The sequence below is a fragment of the Furipterus horrens genome, unplaced genomic scaffold (genome assembly GCF_987537825.1).
Source record: "Furipterus horrens unplaced genomic scaffold, mFurHor1.1.pri manual_scaffold_13, whole genome shotgun sequence".
Lineage (NCBI taxonomy): Eukaryota > Metazoa > Chordata > Mammalia > Chiroptera > Furipteridae > Furipterus > Furipterus horrens.
Window position 1 is genome coordinate 52,744,585 of NW_028327183.1, and position 24,983 is coordinate 52,769,567.

At 40.9% G+C, this 24,983-nt stretch overlaps 1 protein-coding gene across 1 annotated transcript in view; it reads left to right on the top strand.

Annotated features, from left to right (window-relative positions):
- The first annotated feature begins 3,383 nt into the window (after positions 1 to 3,383).
- Positions 3,384 to 24,983, top strand: part of LOC149995302 (uncharacterized) — a 28,720-nt gene continuing 7,120 nt past the window's right edge. The window contains exons 1-3 of the mRNA XM_090259176.1: positions 3,384 to 3,438; positions 4,925 to 6,598; positions 22,349 to 22,352. Of these exons, the coding sequence (XP_090115302.1) occupies positions 3,384 to 3,438; positions 4,925 to 6,598; positions 22,349 to 22,352 (1,733 nt within the window). The remainder of the gene's footprint in view (positions 3,439 to 4,924; positions 6,599 to 22,348; positions 22,353 to 24,983) is intronic.

A 24,983-nucleotide genomic window follows, 5' to 3' on the forward strand; every position in this document is an offset into this window, starting at 1 on the left:
CATACTTCTCTGTCTTCTCTACTTGACAGCCTTCCTCTTTTTCCCTGTTTGTCTTAGGTATTGCTGTTGCACCAGTTATGTTGTAAGTGGCAGAGCATTAGCTTTTCGTCAGTGTGGGGTGAGCTGTTTCATCATGTTGTGGTGCTGTATGTCTGGGATGGATCTCAGAGAGAACAATGGCACTTGATCTTGCATCTCATTTAAATTGGTGCACCTCTAGCTGTTGCCATGGTTGTGTTTCTGAGAGTGGATGGGTTTGCACACATTCTAGGAATGTCAGGGCCTCTACACAAATGGACTATGCTGAGAGAGTGAGAGATTCTCCCTCCACTTCAAACTCCACTGATTTTCAGAGAGTCAGAAGCAATGAGGCTTATTGTCCCGGCAGTGGAGTCATGAGCTGCACAGACCCATCTGGTGCTGAGATCTCTCCCCAGGTATCTCTCCAGATGCTTTTAATGTATTACTGCTCTTTCCGCTGGTCTGCCACAGCACTGCCTTGCTGTAAATGCTTCTGCCGCACTGCGTCCTCTTTGTCCCTCCTGTCTGTCAGGATGAGTATTACTTCCTTATGTCTTTGTTTGTTGGGCATCCATGCAGCTACATTTTCTTGTAGTTTTTGTGGTTTATACCTTTGAGGTTGTTGTGATCTTATTGTTGTGGAGGATGGTAAAGCGTGTGAACCTAAGCCTCTGTCTTGGCGGGAAGTTCTGTTTATTTGTAAAAAATTTTATTTATTGATTTCAGAGAAGAATGGAGCCTGACGCACAGGGAAAGGAAAAACATATTTCCATGGTTCCAACCATATCTGCATTCATAGCCGAATGCGTGTTTCCTCATGGGGTATTTTTCTACAATCTAGGTGTATTGGAACCTGGCCAGGGCTTTGAATTCTTTTTAATTTCAGGAGATTACTGTGGGTATTTGACAGTTTTTTCTTGTAGGGTCATGTCATGTGCCAGTAACTGTCATGATGATGCATTGTGGTTTGTGGTGTTGGCTGCAGTGTCATGTCTCAAATGGTTCTTTCTATTATTTGAGTCCTTTATATTAGTCTAACTAGAGGTTTTTCAATTACATGTATCTTCCAAAAAATTGCTTTTAGATATTTTCTTTTTTTGTCTTCTCTATTTCCTTTAATTTCTTCTTTTCCTTTGCTAGGTTTGAGTTTACTTTCTTGTTGTTTTTAAAGTTTTCTGAGTTGTAATGATTGGTTATTTATTTCAGATATTTTCTTTTATTTTTTTAATGTAGACATCACTATAAAATTTCCTCTTAAAATTGCACTTTATACATAAGCTGTGGTAGATTATGTTTCTATATACTATGCCCCTAGATATTTTTTAGACATTTATTTACTTTTGATGATATTTTATAGTGATTTGACTGTTTTGTCCTTTGTAAAATTATTTTTGCTGCTGATTTTAAAGAATTCATAAAACCTCTCATTCTCTTTACACTTTATTTTATACTGGTAAGACCTTTACTGCATCCAAGTATTCTACCTTTGACGCTTTACCTTTATCCCTTTTTTTTTTTTTTTTTTGATGTCACAATTCACAAGATTTATATAGTGTATCTAATAGAATACAGAATGGTCGCTTCATTATTTTTACTAGATTTAAATTTAAACCTTCATGATATCTGCGTAATATGCATTCCACCAATCCGATGCCACTGTATAGTGAATTAGATTTTATTCTCACTTTTTCTAGTGAGAATTATACTTCCCCATCTATTTGCGTGTCTATTTAGTACTGTTTCATTTGATCTTGAAGAAGTTTTTTTGCCATTCCTAATAAGTCAGGTTGAGTGGCAATGAAGTTCTTTAGTGTTTGTTTCCCTGGGAAAGTATTTCTTTCTGAAAAACTATTTCTGGATAAAATATTAATTGTTTTCATTTATTGTTCTAAATATAATATTTTCATAATCTCCTAGTCTGCGAGTGTTCTTCAGAGGAATTTGCTGATACCCTTATTGAGGCATGCCCCTGTGTGCAAGGAGTTTCTACTTCTTTGTGTTTTCACAGCTCTCTGTGCCTTTGATTTTTGACACTTTTGTTTTTCTTCATCGGTGAAGTCCGGTTTGCTTTGAACCTGTACAGGAACTTGTGAGTAGGCATGCACTTGATTATTCAGAGCTTTTTTTCAGATTTGGGCAGTCAGTCTTCAGCTCAGTGTTTTAAAAAAAAAAGTTCTACCTATCTGGCTCCTTGCCTGCCTTTTCTTTGTGTCTGCCCCTCACACACACACACACACACAAACACAGCAGTGATTCCCATAATGCAAAGAGCAGGTACCCTTGTCATCTTACTTTTTCTACCTTGCCATATTTTCAATTTTTAAAAAAGATTTTATTTATTTATTTTTAGAGAGGAGGGAAGGGAGTGAGAAAGGGTGGCAGAGAAACATTAATCTGTGGTTGCCTCACGCGCCCCCAATCGGGGATGTGGCCGGCAACCCATGCATGTGCCCTGATTGGGAATCAAACCAGCGACCCTTTGGTTTGCAGGCCAGCACTCACTCCACTGAGCCATAAAAGCCAGGGTCACATATTATAAAATTTTTATTTTTATTGTTTTTCTCTCCACCTTGATGCTTTTAAATAACATGATTTTCCATGATTTACTATAACAATTGTTATTACAGTTTTTATTCTTTCCATTTAATTTGACAATTGCACTATATCTCTTTTATTATATGTATATTGTTGTGTATATTTGATATTCTCCTATTGTTCCTGTGTCAGTTTCTCCTTTACGTTGGGTCCATTTGTATTCTCTGGTGGCTCATGGGTGTTTTTGAAAGTAAATATTTTGTTCCTTATCTAGTTTCCATAGAATTTCATTTCTTTGGTATCGATTATTGGAAAATTCTTATGCTCTCTTGGTAGTGGCCTTATATATCGCGTTTATATTAACTATGTAACGATCTCTAAACATTAGAGGATGCGGAAACTCCTTTCAATTTTATGACCAGAGAAAAAATTCATCACATCTGGGTGTGTGATTTGCTCAGTTGCTGTTGTGTTTCAGTCTTAAGACGTGTCCCAGCAGCCTACTCTTCTTAATGCTACATGAGTTGAGGTGAGAATGACAAAATCTGTAGAATTCCAATCTGCTTCCACAGAATTTCTTTTTACTGATACTTGGATGTTTCAGAGTCTTTGGTGGCAAATGTTGCTGGGGACAACTTGATTTTTTGTGTTTTTCCAGGTCTAGGCTGTCAACAAAGAGATTTCTTTTGGATTTCATGCCAAGAAACTATAGGGCCCTCTGATGGGTAAACTGTGGGAGCTTCACAGATGTTGCAGAGGCTCCTGTGATTCTTAAAAAGGAAAATTTTCAGTGTTTATCACAAAACAGTTGAGTAAAGTCAACTACCATGAACACTGTGGTAACTCAGACCCTTGTTTTTGATCCTAACCGTCTTCAAAAGGGTTTGGTAACCCACACCCCAGTCATACTTTCTATGAGGTTCTTTGTTCTTTGCTCTTTTGGTGCTTTGTTGTTGTTGTTGATTATTAATTACTTTAAGAGACACCAGGTAAACGGGGAGGCGAGAAAATGAAATTCTTCTTCCAGTTATTTATGCATTCATGGGTTGCTTCTTCTATGTGTCTTGACTGTGGATCGAACCCACAACCTTGGTGTATGAAGTCGACCTTCTCACCAACTGAGCCACCATGCCAGGTCTGACTTTCTATTTGTTTTAACTGAATTTTTATTCCCCTTCCCTGTGGAGGATTTAGTCTGTCGGTAGCTGTCTACCTGTACTGGAAGAAGAGAAAATTGTCATACTTCTTATTTGAGCATGTTGCTGAAGTCACTCACAAAGATGTTTTCCTGTGGTATCTTTTCTCTTCATTGCCCTATCATAGTCCTGGCCATCCATGTCTGCATTTTTTCTCTTTGAAGTTATATGGCCTATATTCCGTGTAACAACTCCACTGGAATTTAAGGGAAGAATCATTTGTGATTCTGCAGAGTAACATGACTCCATCCACGCCAAACTGGACCTAGATCTACTCTTGCCTCATAAAGGGCTGTAGTTTTCATGATTAGGCTTTGTTGAAGTCATAGCTAGGAATCTATTTTGTTCATAAGTATTTTATCGCCATTTCCTGTTCGTCACCCCATTCCTCTCATTCTTGTTTTTTGTTGAGAGTTTGTCAGTTACTCACTTTTAAGTTTTCATTTTCACTGCCATTCCGAGCCCACATATCATCTTCACGTCTATAAGCTTTGTGCCGCAACTATTTCTCTTACAGTTATTTTTTTCTTCCTTATAAAATTTGTCTATGCTTGCAGATCCTTGGTGTGCGCTGTCACCATTGTATTGACCTTGAATATTATAGGCTTTGGTACAATGGAGGTTGACAAACTTGAGTTAATAGAGAGGATTCTTACACAGCCTCACATCACCAGTGGGAAAGGTCCTACAGGAAGCCTTTTGAGGAAGAACAATGAGTAGTCCCTGACTATCCTCTCTGTGTTTCATTCCATGCTTCTTTCTGTTACTTGGTTAGGTCACCAACACTGAGTTACTTTTGTGGCTATTAAAGTATAACACCTATTTCTTCACTGTGCTACTGAACTACGAATGGTTTCATAGATTCATGGCAAGGTGTGAATGCTGGCCATTTGTGATGAGGATATTTCTTTTTTTATAATTTTTGTGATGATGTTACTTATTTATATTTAGAGAAAGGGCATGGTAGGAAAAAGGGAGGGAGAGACACATTAATTCATGGTTGCCTTGTAACTGAGGACCTGGCCAGCAATCCAGGTATTTGTCTTGACTGGGAATTGGACCACTGCCCATTGGTTTGCAACCGGCACTCAATCCGCTCAACCAAAGCAGTCAGGGTGACTATATTTCTTCTAAAAACAAGATATACTTCTCAAGTTTTTCCTTTCTTTCAGGTTGTTGCTGTGGAGCAGAGGATGTGGAAGCACCGATTGAACAGGATGTTTCTGTAAGAGTGCCCGAGGCATTAAATCGCAAGGCAGCTTTGTCTCCCCATAAGAGCCACCCCTGCGAGAGTTGTGTGGCAGTTTGGAGAGACATTTTTCACTTCATAGAAGAGCAGGAAAAGGAACACATTCAGAAACTGTTGACATGTGGGGCATGTGGAAAACAATATTATTTCAGTACAAAGTGTCGTGAGCACCGAGACCTTCAGGACAGAGAAAAGACTTTCATGGGAGCGGTGGACAGCATGTCACTTGCCAAGGATTGCAATTATAAAGTGTCCCAGAAGCCTCTTACCTGTAGGGAGGTTGGACCGGACATCCTTTCAGAGTCAGTACATCCCCCACAAGAGCCCACTCACAGCAGAGAGAGGCCAAAGAGCAACTTGATGCCTGGAGTGACTACTCAAAGAAAAAAGTATTTCACCCTGAGTGACTGTAAAAAAGCTGTTCGCTGCAAGCATACATATGTTCAGAACAAGGGAGTTTCTACCAGAAGACCATATTTTGTGTGCCGTGATTGTGGAAAATATTTTACCAGAATTTCTAATTCTTATCCAAAGACAATTCACACTGGACCAAGTCTCTATCATTGCAGTGAATGTGGGAAATCTTATCGCAGTAGTACCGGCCTTCGTTATCATCAGAGATTTCACACAGGTGAAAGACCTTATAAATGCAGTGAATGTGGGAAATCTTTTTCCTGGAAGCAGGGCCTTGATGACCATTGTCGAGTTCATACTGGCGAAAGGTCTTACACGTGCAGTGAATGTGGGAAATCTTTCATGCGAAAGGAAGCTCTAAAAGGCCATCAGAGAGTTCACCCAGGTGAAAGGCGTTATGAGTACAGTGAATGTGGGAAATCTTTTACGACCAACGGCTACCTTCAGGTACATAAAAGAGTTCACACTGGGGAAAGGCCTTATAAGTGCAGTGAATGTGGGAAATCTTTTACCACCAATGCCTACCTTCATGTACATCAAACAATTCACATGGGGGAAAGGTCTTATGAGTGTAGTGAATGTGGGAAATCTTTTACCTGGAAGCATGCCCTTCATAACCATCAGCGAGTTCACACTGGTGAAAGGCCTTATAAATGCAATGAATGTGGGAAATCTTTTACCTGGAAGCAGGGCCTTGATGCCCATGGTCGAATTCATACTGGAGAAAGGCCTTACGAGTGCAGTGAATGTGGGAAATCTTTTACATATAAGGATACCCTTCATAAACATCAGCAAGTTCACACAGGTGAAAGGCCTTTTAAATGCAATGAACGTGGGAAATGTTTTACCTGGAAGCGGGGTCTTGATGCCCATTGGCTTGTTCATACTGGGGAAAAGTCTTATGCATGCAGTGAATGTGGGAAATCTTTTACCTGGAAGCAGGGCCTTGATTCCCATTGGCGAGTTCATACTCGTGAAAGGTCTTATGCGTGCAGTATATGCGGGAAATCTTTCATGCGAAAGCAAGCTCTAAAAGGCCATCAGAGAGTTCACACAGGTGAAAGACCGTATAAGTGCAGCGAATGTGGGAAATCATTTATCTGGAATTCGGATCTTGATCGCCATCGCAGAGTTCATACTGGGGAAAGGCCTTATGAGTGCACCATATGTGGGAAATCTTTTAGTATCAGACAGAACCTTCATAAACATCAGAGTGTTCATACTGGGTAAAGGCCTTATGAGTGCAGCGAATGTAGGAAATTTTTCGTCCATAGCGGTGGCCTTCAGTATCATCAGAGTGTTCACAGAAGGCAAAGGCCTTAGGGTTGCAAGGAATGTGGGAAATCTTATACTATCACTGGCCTTGGTTATGAGGAGAAATTTCACATAGGAGAAGGCGTTATGAGTGCAGTTAATGTTGGAAATGTTTTATCCACAATTCTAACCTACCTTCACATGGACAGAAGGTCTTTAGTGTTTAGGAAATGTACAGGGCTCATTTTGTTCATTTATTTAACAATACTATACATAATTCTTTGAAGGATTGTTTTTCTGAATCAAGTTTCATCCAGCCAGAAACTGCACTATGAGGTTTCACATAATAAATTTTTATACCAGTTTTATGTTTCCATGTTGCACGATTTTTAGATATTCAGGTCTTTTCCAGATCCACATCATTGCATTTGTCTGTCCCTGAAGGTATTTCACCTGCACCACCTATAGTGTTCCCAGAGATTGCTTGAGTCAGCAGTAACATGTGCTCCCAGAAGGTGACTGTCCCCTGATTTGGTGGAGAAAATTAGGAAGAGACTAAATTTTTAGGTCTTGAAACATTCTCATTAGTTGTAGAATTGACCTGACTCCGGGTTGGCCCAGAGAACGTCATCTGAGTTCAACTGTCAGCCTGCAGAAAAACCGCCTTTCTCAGTGACAGGCTGTTTTTATATATCGGATAATTTTCAGTGTCCAAATGACGAATGCAGGAATTGTCGGGCTAATCTCCCTTTGGTTTGTACAGTAATGGAGGTGTTTTTCCTAACTTTTCTTTCATGTTAGGTGCTGTATTCACGGTGTGGGTTAGTACATAAACAGTTTTGGACCCTAGAAGGGTAAAGACATGAATAACTTTTATGTGTGTATCAGTGTCTCTGTTTCATGGGGATAATGTGGTGCATAAATGAACTCAATTGTTTTTCCCAAATTTGCATTCCTGCTCCTATCCACCTAGTAAAGATGGTGGGCTCTCTAGTTCTCAGGAGAAGTCTCAATGCTGTGAATTTCAGCAGACACTCAAATTAGTCCAAGGAGAGAATAGCTATAACAATCTCAAGTGCACCTGGGAATAGGATGAATTTTCTTCTGTATTTAAAAACGGAGGCTAATACTATTGGAGGGAACCTCTGGCTCTGTTCATGCAGCAGGCCGTGTGCCATAATGTCTGCAATTGCATGAGTGATTGTCACCGGTTGTATCATCATAAGGGTGAGAGTAAAGTGTGACTGTAACAGAAACACTGGCGTATTAGTTGCTGGAGGTGACTGCAGCCAACTAGAGGGCATTTGCCCCTTCTGAGCATGAATCCAGAAATGTTTCTGAGAAATAGTGCAGGATCGGTGTGTACACAAATCACAGGATCCACAGGAATATTTATCTTCTGTTGATTCACTCATTCTCCTTGAATATAATGAAAAGGGTTTAAGTGTGTGCGCAGGTAACTGATTTGGTTACAGTATTGTCTTCTCATATGCCAAGGCTCTGATTTCAATATCCTGTCAGGGCACATATATGGAGCAACAGATGAATGCACACATAACTGGAACAAGAAATCCAAACGTCGCTCTCTGTCTCTCTGTCTTTCTCTTATTGTCTTTCTCTAAAATCGATATAATTTTCTTAAACGTGTAAATTTCTATGGTCTCTCATATGTTCATGTCAGAGCTACTGATGCCCTAGTAGAATAAAAACTAAGGTGTATCTGTAGTTGAGGGATGTTGCTATTTTGACCCATCAGCAGTTATGTTACTTTGAGCTGTTTTTTCTTAAAACGTTTCCTTTCTTTATATTTATAGAGAGGGGGGGCGAGAGAAACATCAGTCTGTGTGTAACATACATTGATACGTTGCCACTCACATGGACCCATTAGAGCCATTCCCAGGCATATGCCCTTACTGGTAATCATACCCCCATCCTATTAGTTCATAGACCGGCGCTCATTCTACTGAACCACAGCAGCCAGTGCAGTTTCACTGAGCTTTATGTCGGCTGTGTTTGCTGTCTCTGAGGCAAAGTCTCATCCTGAGTGTATGAAATTTGGAATGAATATACAGTTGCTAAACCTATTTTGAAAATGAGTTGGACATAATAATTTTCAAAACCTACTCTTTTTAAAAATTTAATTAGTAGACATTTTTAGTATAATATTTGGTCAGCCTTCCCCTGTACATGACAGTGAAACCATCACCATTGTCATAATATTGGCCATTACAGGGAATTTACTTCATAGGCATTTGAATCTCAGCCCTGCACAGATCAGTTGGTAAACGTGATTGATACTCCATTGTAGTAAATAACTGGGAGTAACGGTTTTTTTTCTGCTTACATTTATGTTGCATATATAATTGGCGCTTTATTAATGATGTATTACTGGCTTATCAGTTTTTGCTGAGAAATAGTATTTCCTTTGAACATATCACTGAATTTATTCAAAATGATTATTTCTAGTTTTTGACTTTGAAGCTGGTGAAAATATTTGTTCATAATTCTTCATGTGCGAAGTCTGAATGTAAAGTAGGTAAATGTATAAGTTACACATATTAGCAATCTGTGATCTAAACTATACCATTTTTAATTCTCCGACAGTCTATAACATGTTCAGTTTATCCACATTTTTAAAATGTTTTTAGTTTATTGATTTTCAGAGAGGGAGAGAAACATCAATGTGTGGTTGCCTCTTCTGTATCCCCAACCAGGAACCCGGTCCACAACCCCGGCACATGCCCTGACCAAGACTGAACCAGTGACCCTTGGTACTCAGGCCAGTGACAATCCACTGAGCCACACCAACAAGGGCTATGCAAATCTGTTATATTTCACTTTTTCTTTAAGGTACTGCTACGTCACTGTTGTTTCATGGCATTGTTTTACAGATTGATGGTGAACTTTTTCTCAGATGTGTGTTTGCTATGTGTGTATCTTTGCTCAATGTCTGATCCTGTGTTCTATTTCATCTGATAGGAGTTTTGGCAGTTTTTTATAACAAACTGACAGAACTAATTTTAATGCATGTTACAATGTCACTACATTTTAGCTTTTTTCCCTTTATTAAATAAATGGTATTTTGTTATTGGAGTGATGTTTTAATAGTCTGTACTCTCTTTAAGCTTTATACATTTCATTTTTAACGTCTGGTATTAACATCCTTCATCAGTTTAAAATACCCTGTTTTTCACAATACAACAAGCTCTGTTTTGTATTTTCTTTCCTTTTTCTGGTCTGCTATCAAGGGGGTACGTGGCTTTGAACAGGTTTGTTAAGGAGAGCAGATGGCAACAGAATGGGGAGGGTGGCTTCAACTCTGAAAGCTCAGAGCAGAGATAATAGGAGGACAGTGCTCAGGCACCCTGGGTCTGAACTTAAAAAGTATAGGGACTCACAGTGAAATTGTTATAGGACATAGACCTGCCTGGAGTATGTTTATTTGGGCCGAGGACAGTGAAACACAGGAAGGATTTTGGGTAGAGAAAGTAACGAGTTAGCCTAGACAGTGATCTGTTTTGGCTCCCTACAGAATTTACAGGAAAGGAGTGAGTCAACCAGGACTGTAGTTTCGTCATACGGAGGTCAGAAAACGGGACCTTGGAGACGGGATTAGGGGGTAACTCGGGTTGAACTGCTGCTGCTCACTGCACCCCTGGCTGCAAGTCGTCTGGGGACCCTTTGAGTTTAGGAGGAATTAAAAGGTTCCAGAAACAACCTCTAGCGCTGCTGTGAAAGGTTCACTGGGTCGTGTATGGTGTGGGGACTATGGAGGCTCATCTTAAGCTGCTGTTTTTACTGATACAATTACTGTGATTGTCCCCCTAATTCCCTAAAACGTCAAAGCACTCACACTCTCTGTCACTGAGTCCTCCCAGATAATCCCCTTTTATTGTATTTAAAAATTTTTATTCATTTTCCGAAGAAGGGAAGGGAAGGAGAAAGACAGAAATATTGATGTGAGGGAGAAACATTGATTGGTCGCAACTTTAGGCACGCCGAGTACGGAATAAATCCACAAGACAGGCATGTGCCCTGATCAGGAATGTATCCACAGATCTTTCCCTTTGTATGATGACCAATCACTGATCACAAACATCACACAGGTAACCTCCTTTTAGATGGAGCTATAGTTTGTCATTCTGTTGATCTCAGTTCAGACTTTGACCCACCCCAGGTCTTGGTAATTTCTTCTCGGTCTCTGCACCTCCATCATGTTGGGTGTCAGGCGCTGATTCCACTTAGTCTGGTGAATTTCATGCCTTACTTTGACTTTGCGACTGTTGTTCCTGTGTGGCACTGATATTCTCCCTGAAGTGGATGGGCCAGCTGGATGTGAATGGGGGAACTTCACATTTGGAAGTAATGCTGGAATTCTAAAGGATACCATTCTCCATATCAAGTGCTCACCTCTTTTTTGTGCAATAAGCTCACGACACAGAATATTCTTTCTCTACATCCCTACTGGGTGTATGAGACAATTAAACTCACAAGTGTACTTTGCAGGCAGGACCATATTTTGGAACCAGGTCCTCCTTCATAGTCTCCTGTTTCTGCATGTCAAACCTTTGGACTGAAACAGTTCTTCTAAACACAAACTCTCCCTACAGAGCTCAGCGTCCTGGGTCACACGTGAGAGACCTTTTACTCCAGATTCCAGTTAGCATAGAGATAGAAGCACACTTCTTAGGACACAAACTTTTTAAAAAATTAAATGGAGGTCATTTTACAGAGAAAATAACCATGGTCATAGCTGAGGTTTCTAAACACAGACTAGATATTCAGCAAGTAGCACCATTGAAACTCCACACATTGAATTCTAACATCAGCATTATTCTGTAGCTTAGATATTCCTTACAAGGCTGTTTATGTCGCTGTTTGTATTTTATAATATTTTATTAGCATGCTTTTAAAAGAGAATTTTATTTCACTAAAGACAGCACAAAAATTCAACCCTCATCTTTAGAAGACTTATTAGTAAAATGTTCCTAAGATTCCATTTGTAATTTGTGCCCTGAATTGGTGAAAACCGTACATTTAGCCATTGCTATAAAAAAAGTAAGGGTCACTAGAATAGTGAATAAAACACACAGTCTTCATTCTCTTCACTTCATGGGTAACAATTCTCATGGCAGAAACATCTGAAGGTCCAGTGTGTTCACACAGGGATCAGAGGAAGAATACTCCAGACAGGTGTAGAGGGACCATGGAGGACAGAGATTAGGCTAACACAGAGCACCACTGCCATTGAGTTCCTCAGAATATATTCCATGTGGCTCCTTCTCGGTATTTGATGCAACTTCAGAAAATATTTACTTTCCTCCGAGAGTTCTCTATGTATATGGGGAATTTGCTTACTCTTCCTAACAATATAAGGTATACCTGGGTGTGTGGTACCACAACAGGTTTACATTTGCTCCCCAGATGTGTACAGTGTTGACACATCCATGAAGGTGTTGAAGTGGGCATTTTTCCCTGAGAAATAGGTTTTAGATTCATAGATCTTATTTGTTTACAAGGCAATATCATTTCACCTGTATTTGCATATGACATTTCATACTGAATTTTCTGAGAATTGGTCTGTTGCAACAATCTTAGGGGTATGACATGGACCTGCGAATACTGACTACATACCAAATTTATATTTGGTGCCAGGATGACTGCAATGTTGGCATGTGTGCGGGTTGGGACAGTGGGCATCTGAACTTGTGAGAAAACTTTCATTTCAGGATTTAACCCCCTTGCTGGGTAATGATGATCATAAATACAGTGACAGTGTCTGCACTGGACAGTCAATTAGTTCAGGCATAAAATTAAGGTGTGAGAAAACTGCAGAAGGTATGAATGATCGTTAGTGGAGTTATAAAGTGAGTATTTTGAAATAGCTTGAAGAGAAAAGTCTATGGAGCCTGAGAACAGGTCAGTCACAGTGGGTGGTAATTAATGGACAGTGAGTTCTAAGAGGCGAGAGAATTTACATGAACTCGTCGGCAGCCATCCGTCTCGAGAGACGATGGTGTAGCTTCTTAAGAGTCTATCTGCACTCTCCAGTGAAGCTGAAGCCACAGAGCCTCGATGAAGCTACAGAGCCTGGGCAGGGTGATATGGAGGGTCTGCTGTTGCCCATGCAGCAGACCCCCCCCTCTCTTCGCAGCTGAAGGGTCCAAGGGAAAGACGGAGTCAATACAGCTTGGCTTCAGGTGCGCCGCAGGAGTTGCCGGTGTTGACTACAACGTCAAACCGCCTTAGGGACTCCGGCTCCGGATTTTCTGTCGGGGTTTACTCCCTTAGCCTTTTCCCTGAAGACGTATGCCGCAAGGCAGCGGAGGATTTTTGGAGTCAGAGTTTTCCTTCTCTGATGTGCCCTGACTGGAAGATCGAACCAGCGACACTTAGCTCGCAGGCCGACGCTCAATCCACTGAGCCAAACCAGCCAGGGCATGCTGGAAAAGTGGCCATTATAAAATTTTTGTATCTCCAAAGGGTGACTCCTTATTATTCATTGGAAGTTGAGTGGAGGAAAAGTTAGGTAAAATATTGTAAGGTGTGACCAGAAAAATGGAGAATTATGGAATAAACATGGTATTGTGTTTCATTGCTTTAATAATCCGTTACTAATTATATTATGTCTTCAGCGGCTTATCTACGTCTATCATATACAGCAGTGACTAAAAACGGCATCGCAACCAGGCTCGTTCAATGGCTTTATTGAAGGTGTAGCCAAAAGCTAACACAGAGAAAAAAAATTTTGTAGTAAATTGTTGGGTGATAGATGATATGGCAACATAAATTGAGTAGCACTCAGGAGTGCCAAGCATGTGGATCCTGAAGATTTTAAGATCACACAGTTAAGGGAGGGTGAAAGGAGATTTGAAATAATGGGGAAGGTGTTTCAGGGACAAGAAAACACTGTACAGTCTTCCCTGCCAGGGGTTGGCAACAGTGTCAGACCACTTCTATAACCATTGTTCCATCCTCAGTGTGCTGGAGGTTATGTCCATTTTCCTGGGATTATTATAATTGCTGGTAAGTATTAAGAGGTTCGTCAACTCCTCTTGGTGGGCTACTCAAAAGTTGAAAAATTTTAGTTTCAGGTAACAGTTAATAAACTTAAGTAATCAATGTATGTAAAAAGGTGTTGTTTCAGGAACTGAAGGTAAGACCTACCTTGATTCCAGGTTACCATAAGCAGTTCGACCTTTGCTTCTCAGGACTGCAGCAACCAAGACAGTATCTGAGCCATTGTACTCCAGGGAGAGGTGACCGCCAACCAAGGCACAGATGAAGGAATCCTGAAGCTCTTATTCGATTAACCTTTTCCCTGAATTCCAAACCCCTTACTTACTCTTCTCCTTATAAAAAGGTCCCATTCATAGTGGAATTTAAGACAGTCTGTTAGGGGACAAACTCTCTTTCTTCTCTGATCGCCGACCATCTGAAGAAAGCGCCCACAAAGATTCAATCCCTGTCTCTGCTTATTGGGTCTGGTAGGTGACAGACAGCACAAACACCGGCTTTTCTGGTTTCACTCTGTTACGTTACTTAGCTTAATCTTTTTTAAGTTTTGGATTAAATTTTAGTGTTTTTTTACTTTGAATTAAAAAAAGATTTTATTCATTTATAAGTAAAGAGGGGAAGGGAGGGAGAGAAACATAATGTGCTAGAGAAACATGAATCGGTTGCTTATGGCATATGCCCAACTGGGGACCTGTCCTGCAACCGAGTCATGTGCGGTGACTGGGAATGGAATTGGCAGCGTTTTGGTTCACAGGCTGGGGTTCAGTCCCCTGAGTTACATCAGCTTAGGCTATACTCTGAATTTTTATTTTAATTAAAAGAAAATTTTAAATAGATTTTATTTATTTCCAGAGCGAGCGCTGTTGAGTGAGAAAGAGGGAGAGAAAGATAAAGTAGTGGTTGTGTCTCACGCCCTGCTACTGTGGACCTAGCCGGCCACCCAGGCACATGCCCTGACTGGGAATCCAACAGGGGTTCCTTTATTCCGCAGGATGGCGCTCAATGCACTGAGTCATGCCTCCCAGGGCTACAGTGAGTTTTCAAATAGAAAAAGTTCTTACAAATTTGTATTGATTTTTAATATTTATTGTGTGAGAAACGCTCACAATAAAACAGCGGGACACAGGATTTAAGCAGTAGTCCAGGCATTGTTTATTCACAGGTCTGCAGAACTGGACACAGCCATATCAGTGACATGAGTGTGCCCGGAAGCAGACAAGCAAACTGAATTTACACTAACTCTAGTATCTACCCCTCTCCCCCCACCCCCACCCCGTCTGCCCTGTTTCTCCATTTTTTGGATAATCAGAGTTAGAATATAATGTAATTAACTAAATTAACTGAGGGTATGGATTAACTAAAGGTAGTCTGGTTATAGGTCTGTCTCCAACTGTCTCTTGAAGATTCCCTAACTTGTTTGCTGGGCTGTCTAGCTATATTTTTCCGTTTCGTGGTGTTTGGTGCTGAATATCTTCCCCCTTTGATCTCAGAGGCATTTTCACTGAGCTGCAGAATGTCACTTTTGGAGTTGTAGGTATGCTAATACTGTTGACACTGACTTTGAGACTCCCTAATTGACGATTTAATTACAGTTGTCTTTTGTTGCTAATTATTCCCTACTGTTTGAGTCACCAGTTGCTTTGTCCATTACAACTGCACATATGCATACCGATATTACTTGTTATTTATATTTCATGTTGTCAGATCATGTACACCTGAACTTTGGTAATCAACCTGGCCCGGGACTTAGAATTTCCCAAAAGATATGTCCATAGACTGAAACTTTACCAGAGGAAATGCTAATGGACTCAGCCATTTCCAAAAGATATGTTGATGGCTTAAACTTTCCCTGAGGAAATACTAATGGACTTAGCCCGGAATGTTAACTAAGCTGGTGTAGGAGTGGGTGAAAGCAATGAGATGTAAATAACCTACTGAATATTTCAGTAAGCAAACTCCCCCTTCCTTTGTTCCCTCAATAAACCAGTTATCTGTTCCCACATCAGTCTCTGGTTGATTTCTCAGGGCACGGCTACCCTGACACATGTGATATTTAAGTTTCTGAGCTATACATAAGTTTCATTATAAATATGTACTTCATTTACTCTAAATATAATTTTTAAATATGTTTCTAATATTACCACATTGAAAATGTCTGAAACACAATCTTACCTGATGTCTTGCATATGTTTGTGATAGGCAAATTTTTTTTACTATGATAATGTATCAGAACCTGTGGGCTTCTCAGTTATAAGGGGCCTGATTGCGCACCTCTATAGCATAATTCTGAATACCAGAGTGTGGTGAAAAGAAAAAGAATTGTTTATTTAAAGAGTATGTTACAGAGTAAAAGGGGGTTCTTTCACCTGGTGCCTTGGTGTAATACCCAACAACTAGTGTTGAGGAAAACAGGTCTTTATTTACAATATTCCAACCTGGGGAGGGCAGTGAGCACTTCAGCTCAGAGTCCTGTTTTCCCACAGGACCCAGCACTTCCCTTGCTCCCCAAAAGGCTAGAAGCCAAAAACATGCCCCAATGTTCCCCATTCCTTATCTGTCAGCTGCTTTTTTCAGGATCTGGCGTGTTATGGCTACATAGGCGAGATTGAACACTCTGAAGCGGTGTATAAAGTTAAGCAAAGGATTTTCATAATGGCCAGGAGTTGGGCAGACCTTGAGCTGGTCTTTAACATGCTCCAATCTACAATGGAGTCTAAACGCTGGGTTTTTATACTGGTGCAGTCTCTTTGTTTCTTCTCTGGAGGGAAACAGCCTTAGGGAAAGGGGGCTGGGCAGGACTGCAGGAATGTCTTGGCAGTAACAGGAACAAAAATTCTCAATGCTATATATAAGGTTATCTCCGGCGGCTGCATAGCTCTTTAGCCAGGGATGAACTCCCTGTGAAGCAATCTATTTTCAAAGGGCTAGACATTCTGCAAAGCACAACCTTCACAAATGTTATAAACCAGAACAATTAAATGGAAGGTAATAGAGGCTGAGGTCCTTTAGCTCGTAAATCACTAATTGCTATAACACTCCTTCTTACATTCCTTTTTCCAAGGCCTTTTAGCAAGTCCTTGCTACTTCTTACAAAAAACATTTAAATCCCTTACATACTTACATATTGAAACTTTTTACAGGGAATATTTGGTGCCCCTACAGAGGTACAATGTCATCAGCCTCCGTATAACAGTCTAGGAAAATATGTGCCATGGTGCACTGGATCACGCATGGTTCTCTCTGCCCTTTCAAAGTTGCATGATGTTCTCCCTTCTCAAAGCCGAATTGTATTCTCCCTTATCAAAACCGCATGGAGAACCCAGCCAAAATGTGTGCTGTCTATTTTTAAACCCCTGACCACGTCCTCTAACGCAGTGGGTGTGGTAACCAGTTCTGACCATTCACAAAACCTTGCACAGGCTCTGTATTACCTGTCCATATCATTCCATGGTCAAAACCCCTCCCATCTTCTTGGGGCCTTGGAAGAACCAAAACCATTTGCATAACTGAGACACTAAGCTTCTAGCCATAGTCATGTAAAGCCGTCTTAAAATCTGTTCCCTTTTCCCCATCCCCCAACTCGCAGGCTCTGGGGATTTTTGGACACCCCCACTCTGTACCAGTTATACAGATTTAGATTATAGTGGATTTTGGCAATTAAGTCCTATTTTCTTTAAAACACCCACAAACACACAGTTCTGCCTCTTCCTACCAAGCCAGGCTACTTTTAGAAAAGTCAGAGATACACTTTCGCTACCTGCCAGACCCAGTTCAGTTTTACCGGTAGCTCCCAATCATTCGAGCGTGATTGGGGAGGTTTTAGGTGTCGTGGTGTTCTCCAGCTCTTAATAATGGAGAACCACATGAATATCTCAGACTTCCTGTAAACCGCATGGAGTTTTCCTTTCCGTTTCAAAGATGCACGGTATCCTTCTCTGCCCTTCTTGCAAACCACGTGGACCTTTTCTCCTCTCTAAAATGGTAGCCGCCTTCTTTTTAAATCCCTCACCTGTGGCCTGTGAAGCAGTAGACGTGGTAACCGGTTCTGACCACTCACAGAATCTTGCAGAGGCCCTGTATGCTCTTCCCTCACCACTTTCTGGTCAAAACCCCTCCCATCTCTTTGGGTCCTTGGAGAATCAAAACCCTGTGCATAACTAAGACACTAGTTACCAGCCATAGTTATGCAAAGGCATCTTAAAACCTGTTCCTTTCCCCCCATCCCTCAACCCATAGTATTTGTGGATTTTTGGGGTGGTGGTACCCCCACTCTGTATAAATGATACGATACTACTTACACATCCATAAAAACACTAAAACTCATGAGAATTCAATCATCCAATATTGTAAAAAATTTATTCATTTCTAATAAGATTTAAATTATATCAAAACAGTAGTCCTCTATTTAATGTTTATATTATGATTCATAGTCCTATTTTTGTTTTTAAAAAAAGACGTAGCTAAAGTCTTGTATTATATTTGTCACATACATATATAAGAGTGTAAGTAGGTAATTTGTATGGTAAATCTTTCCAGACTCTCAGGAACACCTCTTATTATTGTGGGAAATGCTCACAATGAAAACCGGGACACAGGACTTGAGCAGCAAAGCGAGGCGTTTATTCACGAGTCTGCAGTCAGGCGCACCCTCAGCCAGGAGAATGTGCGCCCCAAGTAGACAAAGAAATCTGGTTTTATAGTAATGTGATTAGCCCCCCCTCCCTTCTCCTTCTCCCCTATTTCTCCATTACTTGTTACTCTGGAGTTACAACCCAACACGATTATCTAAGTGGCCCTATTGTGATTTGTAAATATGCTACTACTGTCAACTCCCTTCTCCCATTTTCTCTTTGTCTGGTGATGACCATATTTCTACTGGTTTGGGAGTCACTATTTTCTTGTTTTTACATTATTACTCACTGTATGGACCTCAGATAATGTGTTTTTATTGAGATGAACTCAAGTCGAAGTGCCAGGAAAAGATGAAAACTTCTTTAGCCACTTTCATGATATGTCTTGTGACGACCTATCATGTCCCATGGACCCTAGCGGCGGATCAAGATTTTTTTTTGCTGAAGGGATCTTAGAAAAGGCCCAGCTACACTTTGGTCTCCGTAACCCATATTACCCAGAACACCATGCGAGGAATACCGCCCCTCCCAGCCACTGAAGGTTCGCACAAGGCGTTGCCATTGGCGCTCACCGGGTAAGGCGGGACTTCCGGCACAAGAGGGGTCACCCTATCTTCCCCCAAAGTCGGTTTGACCACGTTTTCTGAACCTCCCGGTCCCTGGGTGCTGCTGAAAATGGGGGCGCGGGGTCGGCGCCTGAGTCCTGGTCCACGGAGCACACACGAGAGTAAGGAGCTGGGCGACCCTGACAGGGTGAACCAGAGAGGGACCGCTTTGTCCCTGGTGTGCTCGCCTCCCGCCATTACCTTCCCGCCTCCCCGACAGCGACGGTTGGCGGCCTCGCTCAGACGCCTCGCTGAGGTGAGTGCGCGGCCTCCCGCATTCCCTCCTTCACAGACTCACGGCACGAACGCTACATCCCTGTGCCGCGTCCTGTCAGGCTTCGCGTCAGGCATCGTGAGGAGGGTCATCGGAAGAGTGTTGTGGTTTCTGCACACACAGCAATTACAGTGCAGAGTGAACACGAGGTTTTTGTATCTAAAATTCCCTTAGTATCTGGGTCTTGATTATTGACGCAAAGATCAGCGGGCAGGAAGGGAGAAGTTCAGATCCCCTTTCGCGCCTTTGCCGGGCTGTGGGATCCGTCAGATAAGGGGTTATTCCGGACCCTGCTGGAACATGACAAGCCCTCTGGATGCCATATGCCTAGTTTTGGGTGAGTCCGGAGATGTACCTGTACTACGGAGCAGGAAGGTGACAGAGCTGAGGGAGAGGACCTGGGGTCTGAAGACATGAAGGAGGCAGACATTCCACAATGGTGTGCACTAGCAGAGGAAGTGAGAGATGACTGTGCCCGGTACCAGTTTTGGGGACTTAAGTGTAAAGCATAAGGTCGTGTTTGGCTGTGACTTTGAGACATGATCTGGGAGACTGAGTGGCATTGCTTGTGTGGAAGAATGGGACCCTACAGTTATGGCCCAATGCTTATATGGCATTCATCTGCTCTTTGCCCACAAAGTCCCCCAAGCGAGCCGCTGTTGATGAAGGTGCTAACAGTAATTAATAGGACTGATGAGAGCGCAGCTAGCACTGGTATCAGGGCCTGGTGTTCACAGTGAACTGGGGAGCCCTGGAGAAAATTGAACGTGGGAACGATTTGTAAAAAGTAGTGGGGCAGTTCTCAGATAAGACTGCTGAGGTCATTTGTTTCAATTTTGACAGGTTGGTGTGACCTTTGGGGACATTGCCCTGTACTTCTCCAGGAAGGAATGGTGCCTCCTGGATGACAATCAGAGACGCCTGTACCTGGGTGTGATGCTGGAGAACTTTGACCTTATATCCTCGCTGGGTAAGACCCTCTCTTTGGCCAGTTACATGGACTTGGCCTTGCATTTCCCATGTCCCCTGTTCTCTAGGGGGTGCTCTCTCCTCACATGTGGGCGGTAAGCACTGCTTGATTTTCCAGGTTTCTGACCAGTTGCTTTCCTTGGTAGGTGTGGTTTGTTTGCACTTTCCTTTTATCCCCCTGGAATAGCAGTTCCTGAAGTACTGAACTTGTAGGGAAGGATTTGTGGTTGGTAATGTTGCAGGGAGCCTAGTGAATACCACCTTGGTTAGTGAGAAAAATGCCTATTTTTCTATTCCTGTTGGTCATTTGTACATATTTGGGAAATTCTGCATCTTTTTTGGCTAATGAATTTTGAACATCATGTGTATTTAATAGATGCCTTTTCACCTAGTGATACATGCTTTTAATATTGACATAATTTTCCCTCTCAAATGTTGATTTTGCTTTTGTTTTTGTGCTCCTTCAATGCTTTTGCCAACCCCCCATTTAGCAAGTCTGCTGTTGCCAGTTTTGCAGGAAGCTCAGATGCTGGTTGCTAGTGTTAGTGAGAAAGTAATTTTAAATAAGTCATGTAGATTTTTTTTTTTTTTAGGGACTCACGCGTTGCTTTGTTAATAACCTACAGAATAGTGTTGACATAAGTTTGTATTTATTGGTAAATGAATTTACGTCACATTTTCTGAACGTAATCTACAGCATCTTCAAGCCATACATGTATACATTCTGCAAGTGTTTTCTCTCATTCTGAGTTTGCCTTCTTTATTTTTCCTTTTTTTAATACATTTTTCAATTTCTATTTCTAGATAGAAAGGAAGGAAGGGAAAATAGAGAGAACCATCAATATGCGAGAGAAAACATTGATCCTTTGCTTATCTCTCCAGCCCCAACCAGAGTCTGAAACAGGAACCCAGTCAAGTGCCCTGATCCAACAGGCCACCTGTAGGATTACAGGGTGACTTACACCAGCTGAGCCACACTGGGCAGGGCTGCCTTTTCTTTCACTTGTTCTTCTGTAGAGAAGCCTTTTCCTTTGTTGTAGGTTCAACTGCTTATATATGCTCTTTTGCATTGTGGTTTTTGTCATGTTTAGAAGATTATTTCAAAAACTAATCTTCAGCCCTAAGTAGTAAGTGGGTTGATCGTCTTCCTTTTTACCAAAAGGTCATCCGGTTGGATTCCCAGTCAGGGAACAGGCTTGGGTTTCTAGCTGGGTCCCCAGTTGGGGGTGTGGGACAGGCAACAAATTGAAGCTTTTCTTGCACATCAAAGAATCTCTCCCTCTCTATCTTCCTCTCTTCCTCATCGTGGAAAGTAATGAACAAAATCCTTTACAAAAATTATGATGTAGGTGAAAATGAAATAAAAATCTCTAAAGCATCTATTCTAGGTTATCTTGAAAGAATTTTAAGTTTTATGACTGAAATTTAATTTTCCATACGGTTTCAACTAATTTTTATCAATGATTTTCACTTTTGTGGTTTACATGTAATTATCTGTTTTTCCCAGCAGCATTAGCTAGGAAAATCTTTTTCTTTTTTTTTTTTTTTTTTTTTTTTTGCCGTGAAGTTTTAGTCAAAGATTAGTCGAATATCAGTGCCTGTGTTTATTACTTGTTTTGGTGTGCTATTCTATTGGTTTGTTTTTCTGTATTGATTTTAATAACACGCTCGTTCTTTGGCTTTGTAATAGATTCAAGTCAGGAAGTCAGATACTAACAAAATTTGTTGCTGCTCAAGATTGCTTTTGCTATCAAAGTTTTTTGCGGCTCTATACCCCACAGGATTCTTTTTAGATTTGTGTTAAACTACCATTGGAATTTACAAAACTGCATTTATTTGTAGATTGATTTGGGTACTATAGACACTTTATCTTTATTAAATTTTAAAATTTAAATTTAATTTTGAATATGAACACTAGCTGTCTTTCAAGCATTTGCCTTTCCGTTGTTTTCTTTAAACACTGTATTGTCCTGTTCAATATTCAGATTTTCATCTATTCATATGTATTTTATTGTTTTGGATGCCATTATAATGTTTACTATCTTCTTCATTTCTTTATTTTCTTCTTAATCCAGACCTTAGGTTATGTACATTGATTTTATAGACAGAGTAAGGGGGAGAGGGAGCAAATCATGTTATGTGACAGAGAAACATCGATGGGTTACCTCCTACATGTGCCCAAGCAACGTATTTGGGTTCTCTGTCCTGGAATATAGAAACTGAGCCACCTGGCCATGACTCTTCATTTGTTTATCAAATAATTTATGATTAGTATGTAGAAATGGAACTCAGATTTGTAATTTGAATTTTGTGTCCAGTCAGTTTTCTCCATTTATTTATGTATTTCTTTAATTTAGTTTTTGTTTTTGTCTAAGTATATTTTATTGATTATGCTGGTACACTTTTATAGTTTTTTTCCCCTTTGGTCCCCTCCACCCACATGTCAGTTTCCTCCAGTGTCCCTCCCTTCTTAGTTCATGTCCATGGGACATACCTATGTTCTTTGTCTTCACCCTTTCCTATATATTCTTCTCCTTTATTTTTTTTTTTTAAGAGAGAGGGGAAAGGAGAAAGAGAAATATCAATGTGCGGTTCCCGCTCATGCGCGCCCAACTTAAGACCTGGCCATCCGAACTGGTCATGTGCCCTGACTGGGAATCGAGCCAGTGACACTTGGTTTTCAGGCTGACGCTCAATCCACTGAGCCACAACAGCCAGGGCGTTTCCTGTATATTCTTAACATCCCTCTGTTCATTTTATATACAATAATTATACTTCTTAATCTCTACACCATTTCCCCATTTTACCCTTTCCCATTGCATCTGATAACCCTCCCAATGATTCTCATACCTGTGATTTTGTTCCTTTTCTTGTTGTTTGCTTAGGGTTTTGTGTTTGTGTTTGTGTTTTAGATTCTGTTGATAGTTTTGAGTTTGATCTCATATTAATGTTCACAGTATTGAGCCTCTTCTTTTTCTTAAATAAGTCTCTTAAACATTTTGTATAATAATGGCTTGGTGAGGATGAAATCCTTTAGCTTTACCTTGACTGAGAAGCACTTTACCTGCCATTCCATTCTAAATGATTGTTTTCTGGATGGAGTAATGTTGGTTGGGGATCCTTGGTTTTCATCACTTTCAATACTTGTTGCCAGTCCCTTTTTGCCTGCTGAGTGTCTTTTGAGAAATCAGCTAATGTTCTTTCTTTTTTTAAGATTTTATTTATTTATTTTTAAAGAGAGGAGAAGGAAGGGAGAAAAAGAGGAAGAGATACATTCATGTGTGGTTGACTCCTGCGAGCCCTCAACTGGGGACCTAGCGTGCAACCTAGTCATATGCCCTGACTGGGATTTGAATTGGCGACCCTTTGGTTCACAGGGTGGCATTTAATCCACTCATCCACACCAGCCAGGGCTGATGTCTTATAGGAGTAGGTAATTCTCTTCTTTTCTCTTGCTGCTTTTAAGATTCTCTCTTTATCTTTAACCTTTGGGATATTAATTATGCTATGTCTTGGTGTGTTCCTCCTTGGATCTAGCTTCTTTGGGATTCTCTGTGCTTGCTGAATTTCTATGTCTGTTTCGTTTACTAAGTTAGGAAATTTTTCTTCATTGTTTTTTCCATATAAGTTTTCAATGTCTTGCTCTTTCTCTTCTTCTGCCACCCCTATGATTCATATGTTGACACATTTAAAGTTGTCCCAGAAGTTCCTTCTTCTTGTTTATTCAATTTTTGTTTTTTGATTCTGTACTGGTTGAGTGTTTATTTCTTCATGAGGTTTTAAATTTTTGTTTTGAACCCAAGCTTCCTTCCCTTCTCTCTTTGTTTCTTGTGTATTTCCTTCATTTCACTAAGTAGCCTTCATTTCTTCTCATATGCATTTATCGTAGTTACTCTTGCCTCAAGACTGTGACCATCATTATGACCAGTGTTTTGTACTCTCTCTCTGTTAGGTTGCCTATCTCCTCATTGCTTAGTTCTCCCACTAGAACCTTGAGTGCTTCCTCTTTTGTGCCATTCTTCTCTGTCTTCTCAACTTAACAGCCTTCCTCTTTTTCCCTCTTAGGTATGTCTGTTGCACCAGTTATATTGTAAGTGGCAGAGCCTTAGATATTCGTCAGTGCGGGGCAAGCTATTTCATCATGTTGTGGTGCTGTATGTCTGGGATGGATCTCAGAGAAAACAATGGCACTTACTCCTGCATCTCATTTAAAGTGGTACACCTCTAGGTGTTGCCCTGGTTGTGTTTCTGAGAGTGGTTGGGTTTGCACACATTCTAGGAATGTCAGGGCCTCTACACAAATGGACTATGCTGAGAGAGAGAGAGATTTTTCCTCCACCTCAAACCCCACTGATTTTCAGAGAGTCAGAAGCAATGAGGCTTATTGTCTTGGCACTGGAGTCATGAGCTGCACAGACCAGTCTGGTCCTGAGCTCACTCCCCAGGTATCTCTCCAGATGCTTTTAATGTATTACTGCTCTTTCCGCTGGTCTTCCACAGCACTGCCTTGCTGCAAATGCTGATGCTGCACTGCATCCTCTTCGTCCCTCCTGTCTGTCAGGATGAGTATTGCTTCCTTATGTCTTTGTTGGGCATCCATGCAATTCCATTTTCTTGTAGTTTTTGTGGTTTTTACCTTTGAGGTTGTTGTGATCTTGTTGTGGAAGACGATAAGCGTGTGGACCTAAGCCTCTGTCTTGGCAGGAAGTCCTGCTTATTTGTTAGAATTTTTATTTATTGATTTCAGAGAAGAATGGAGCCTGCCACACAAGAAAAAGGGAAACATTTTTCCATGGTTCCAATCATATCTGCATTCAT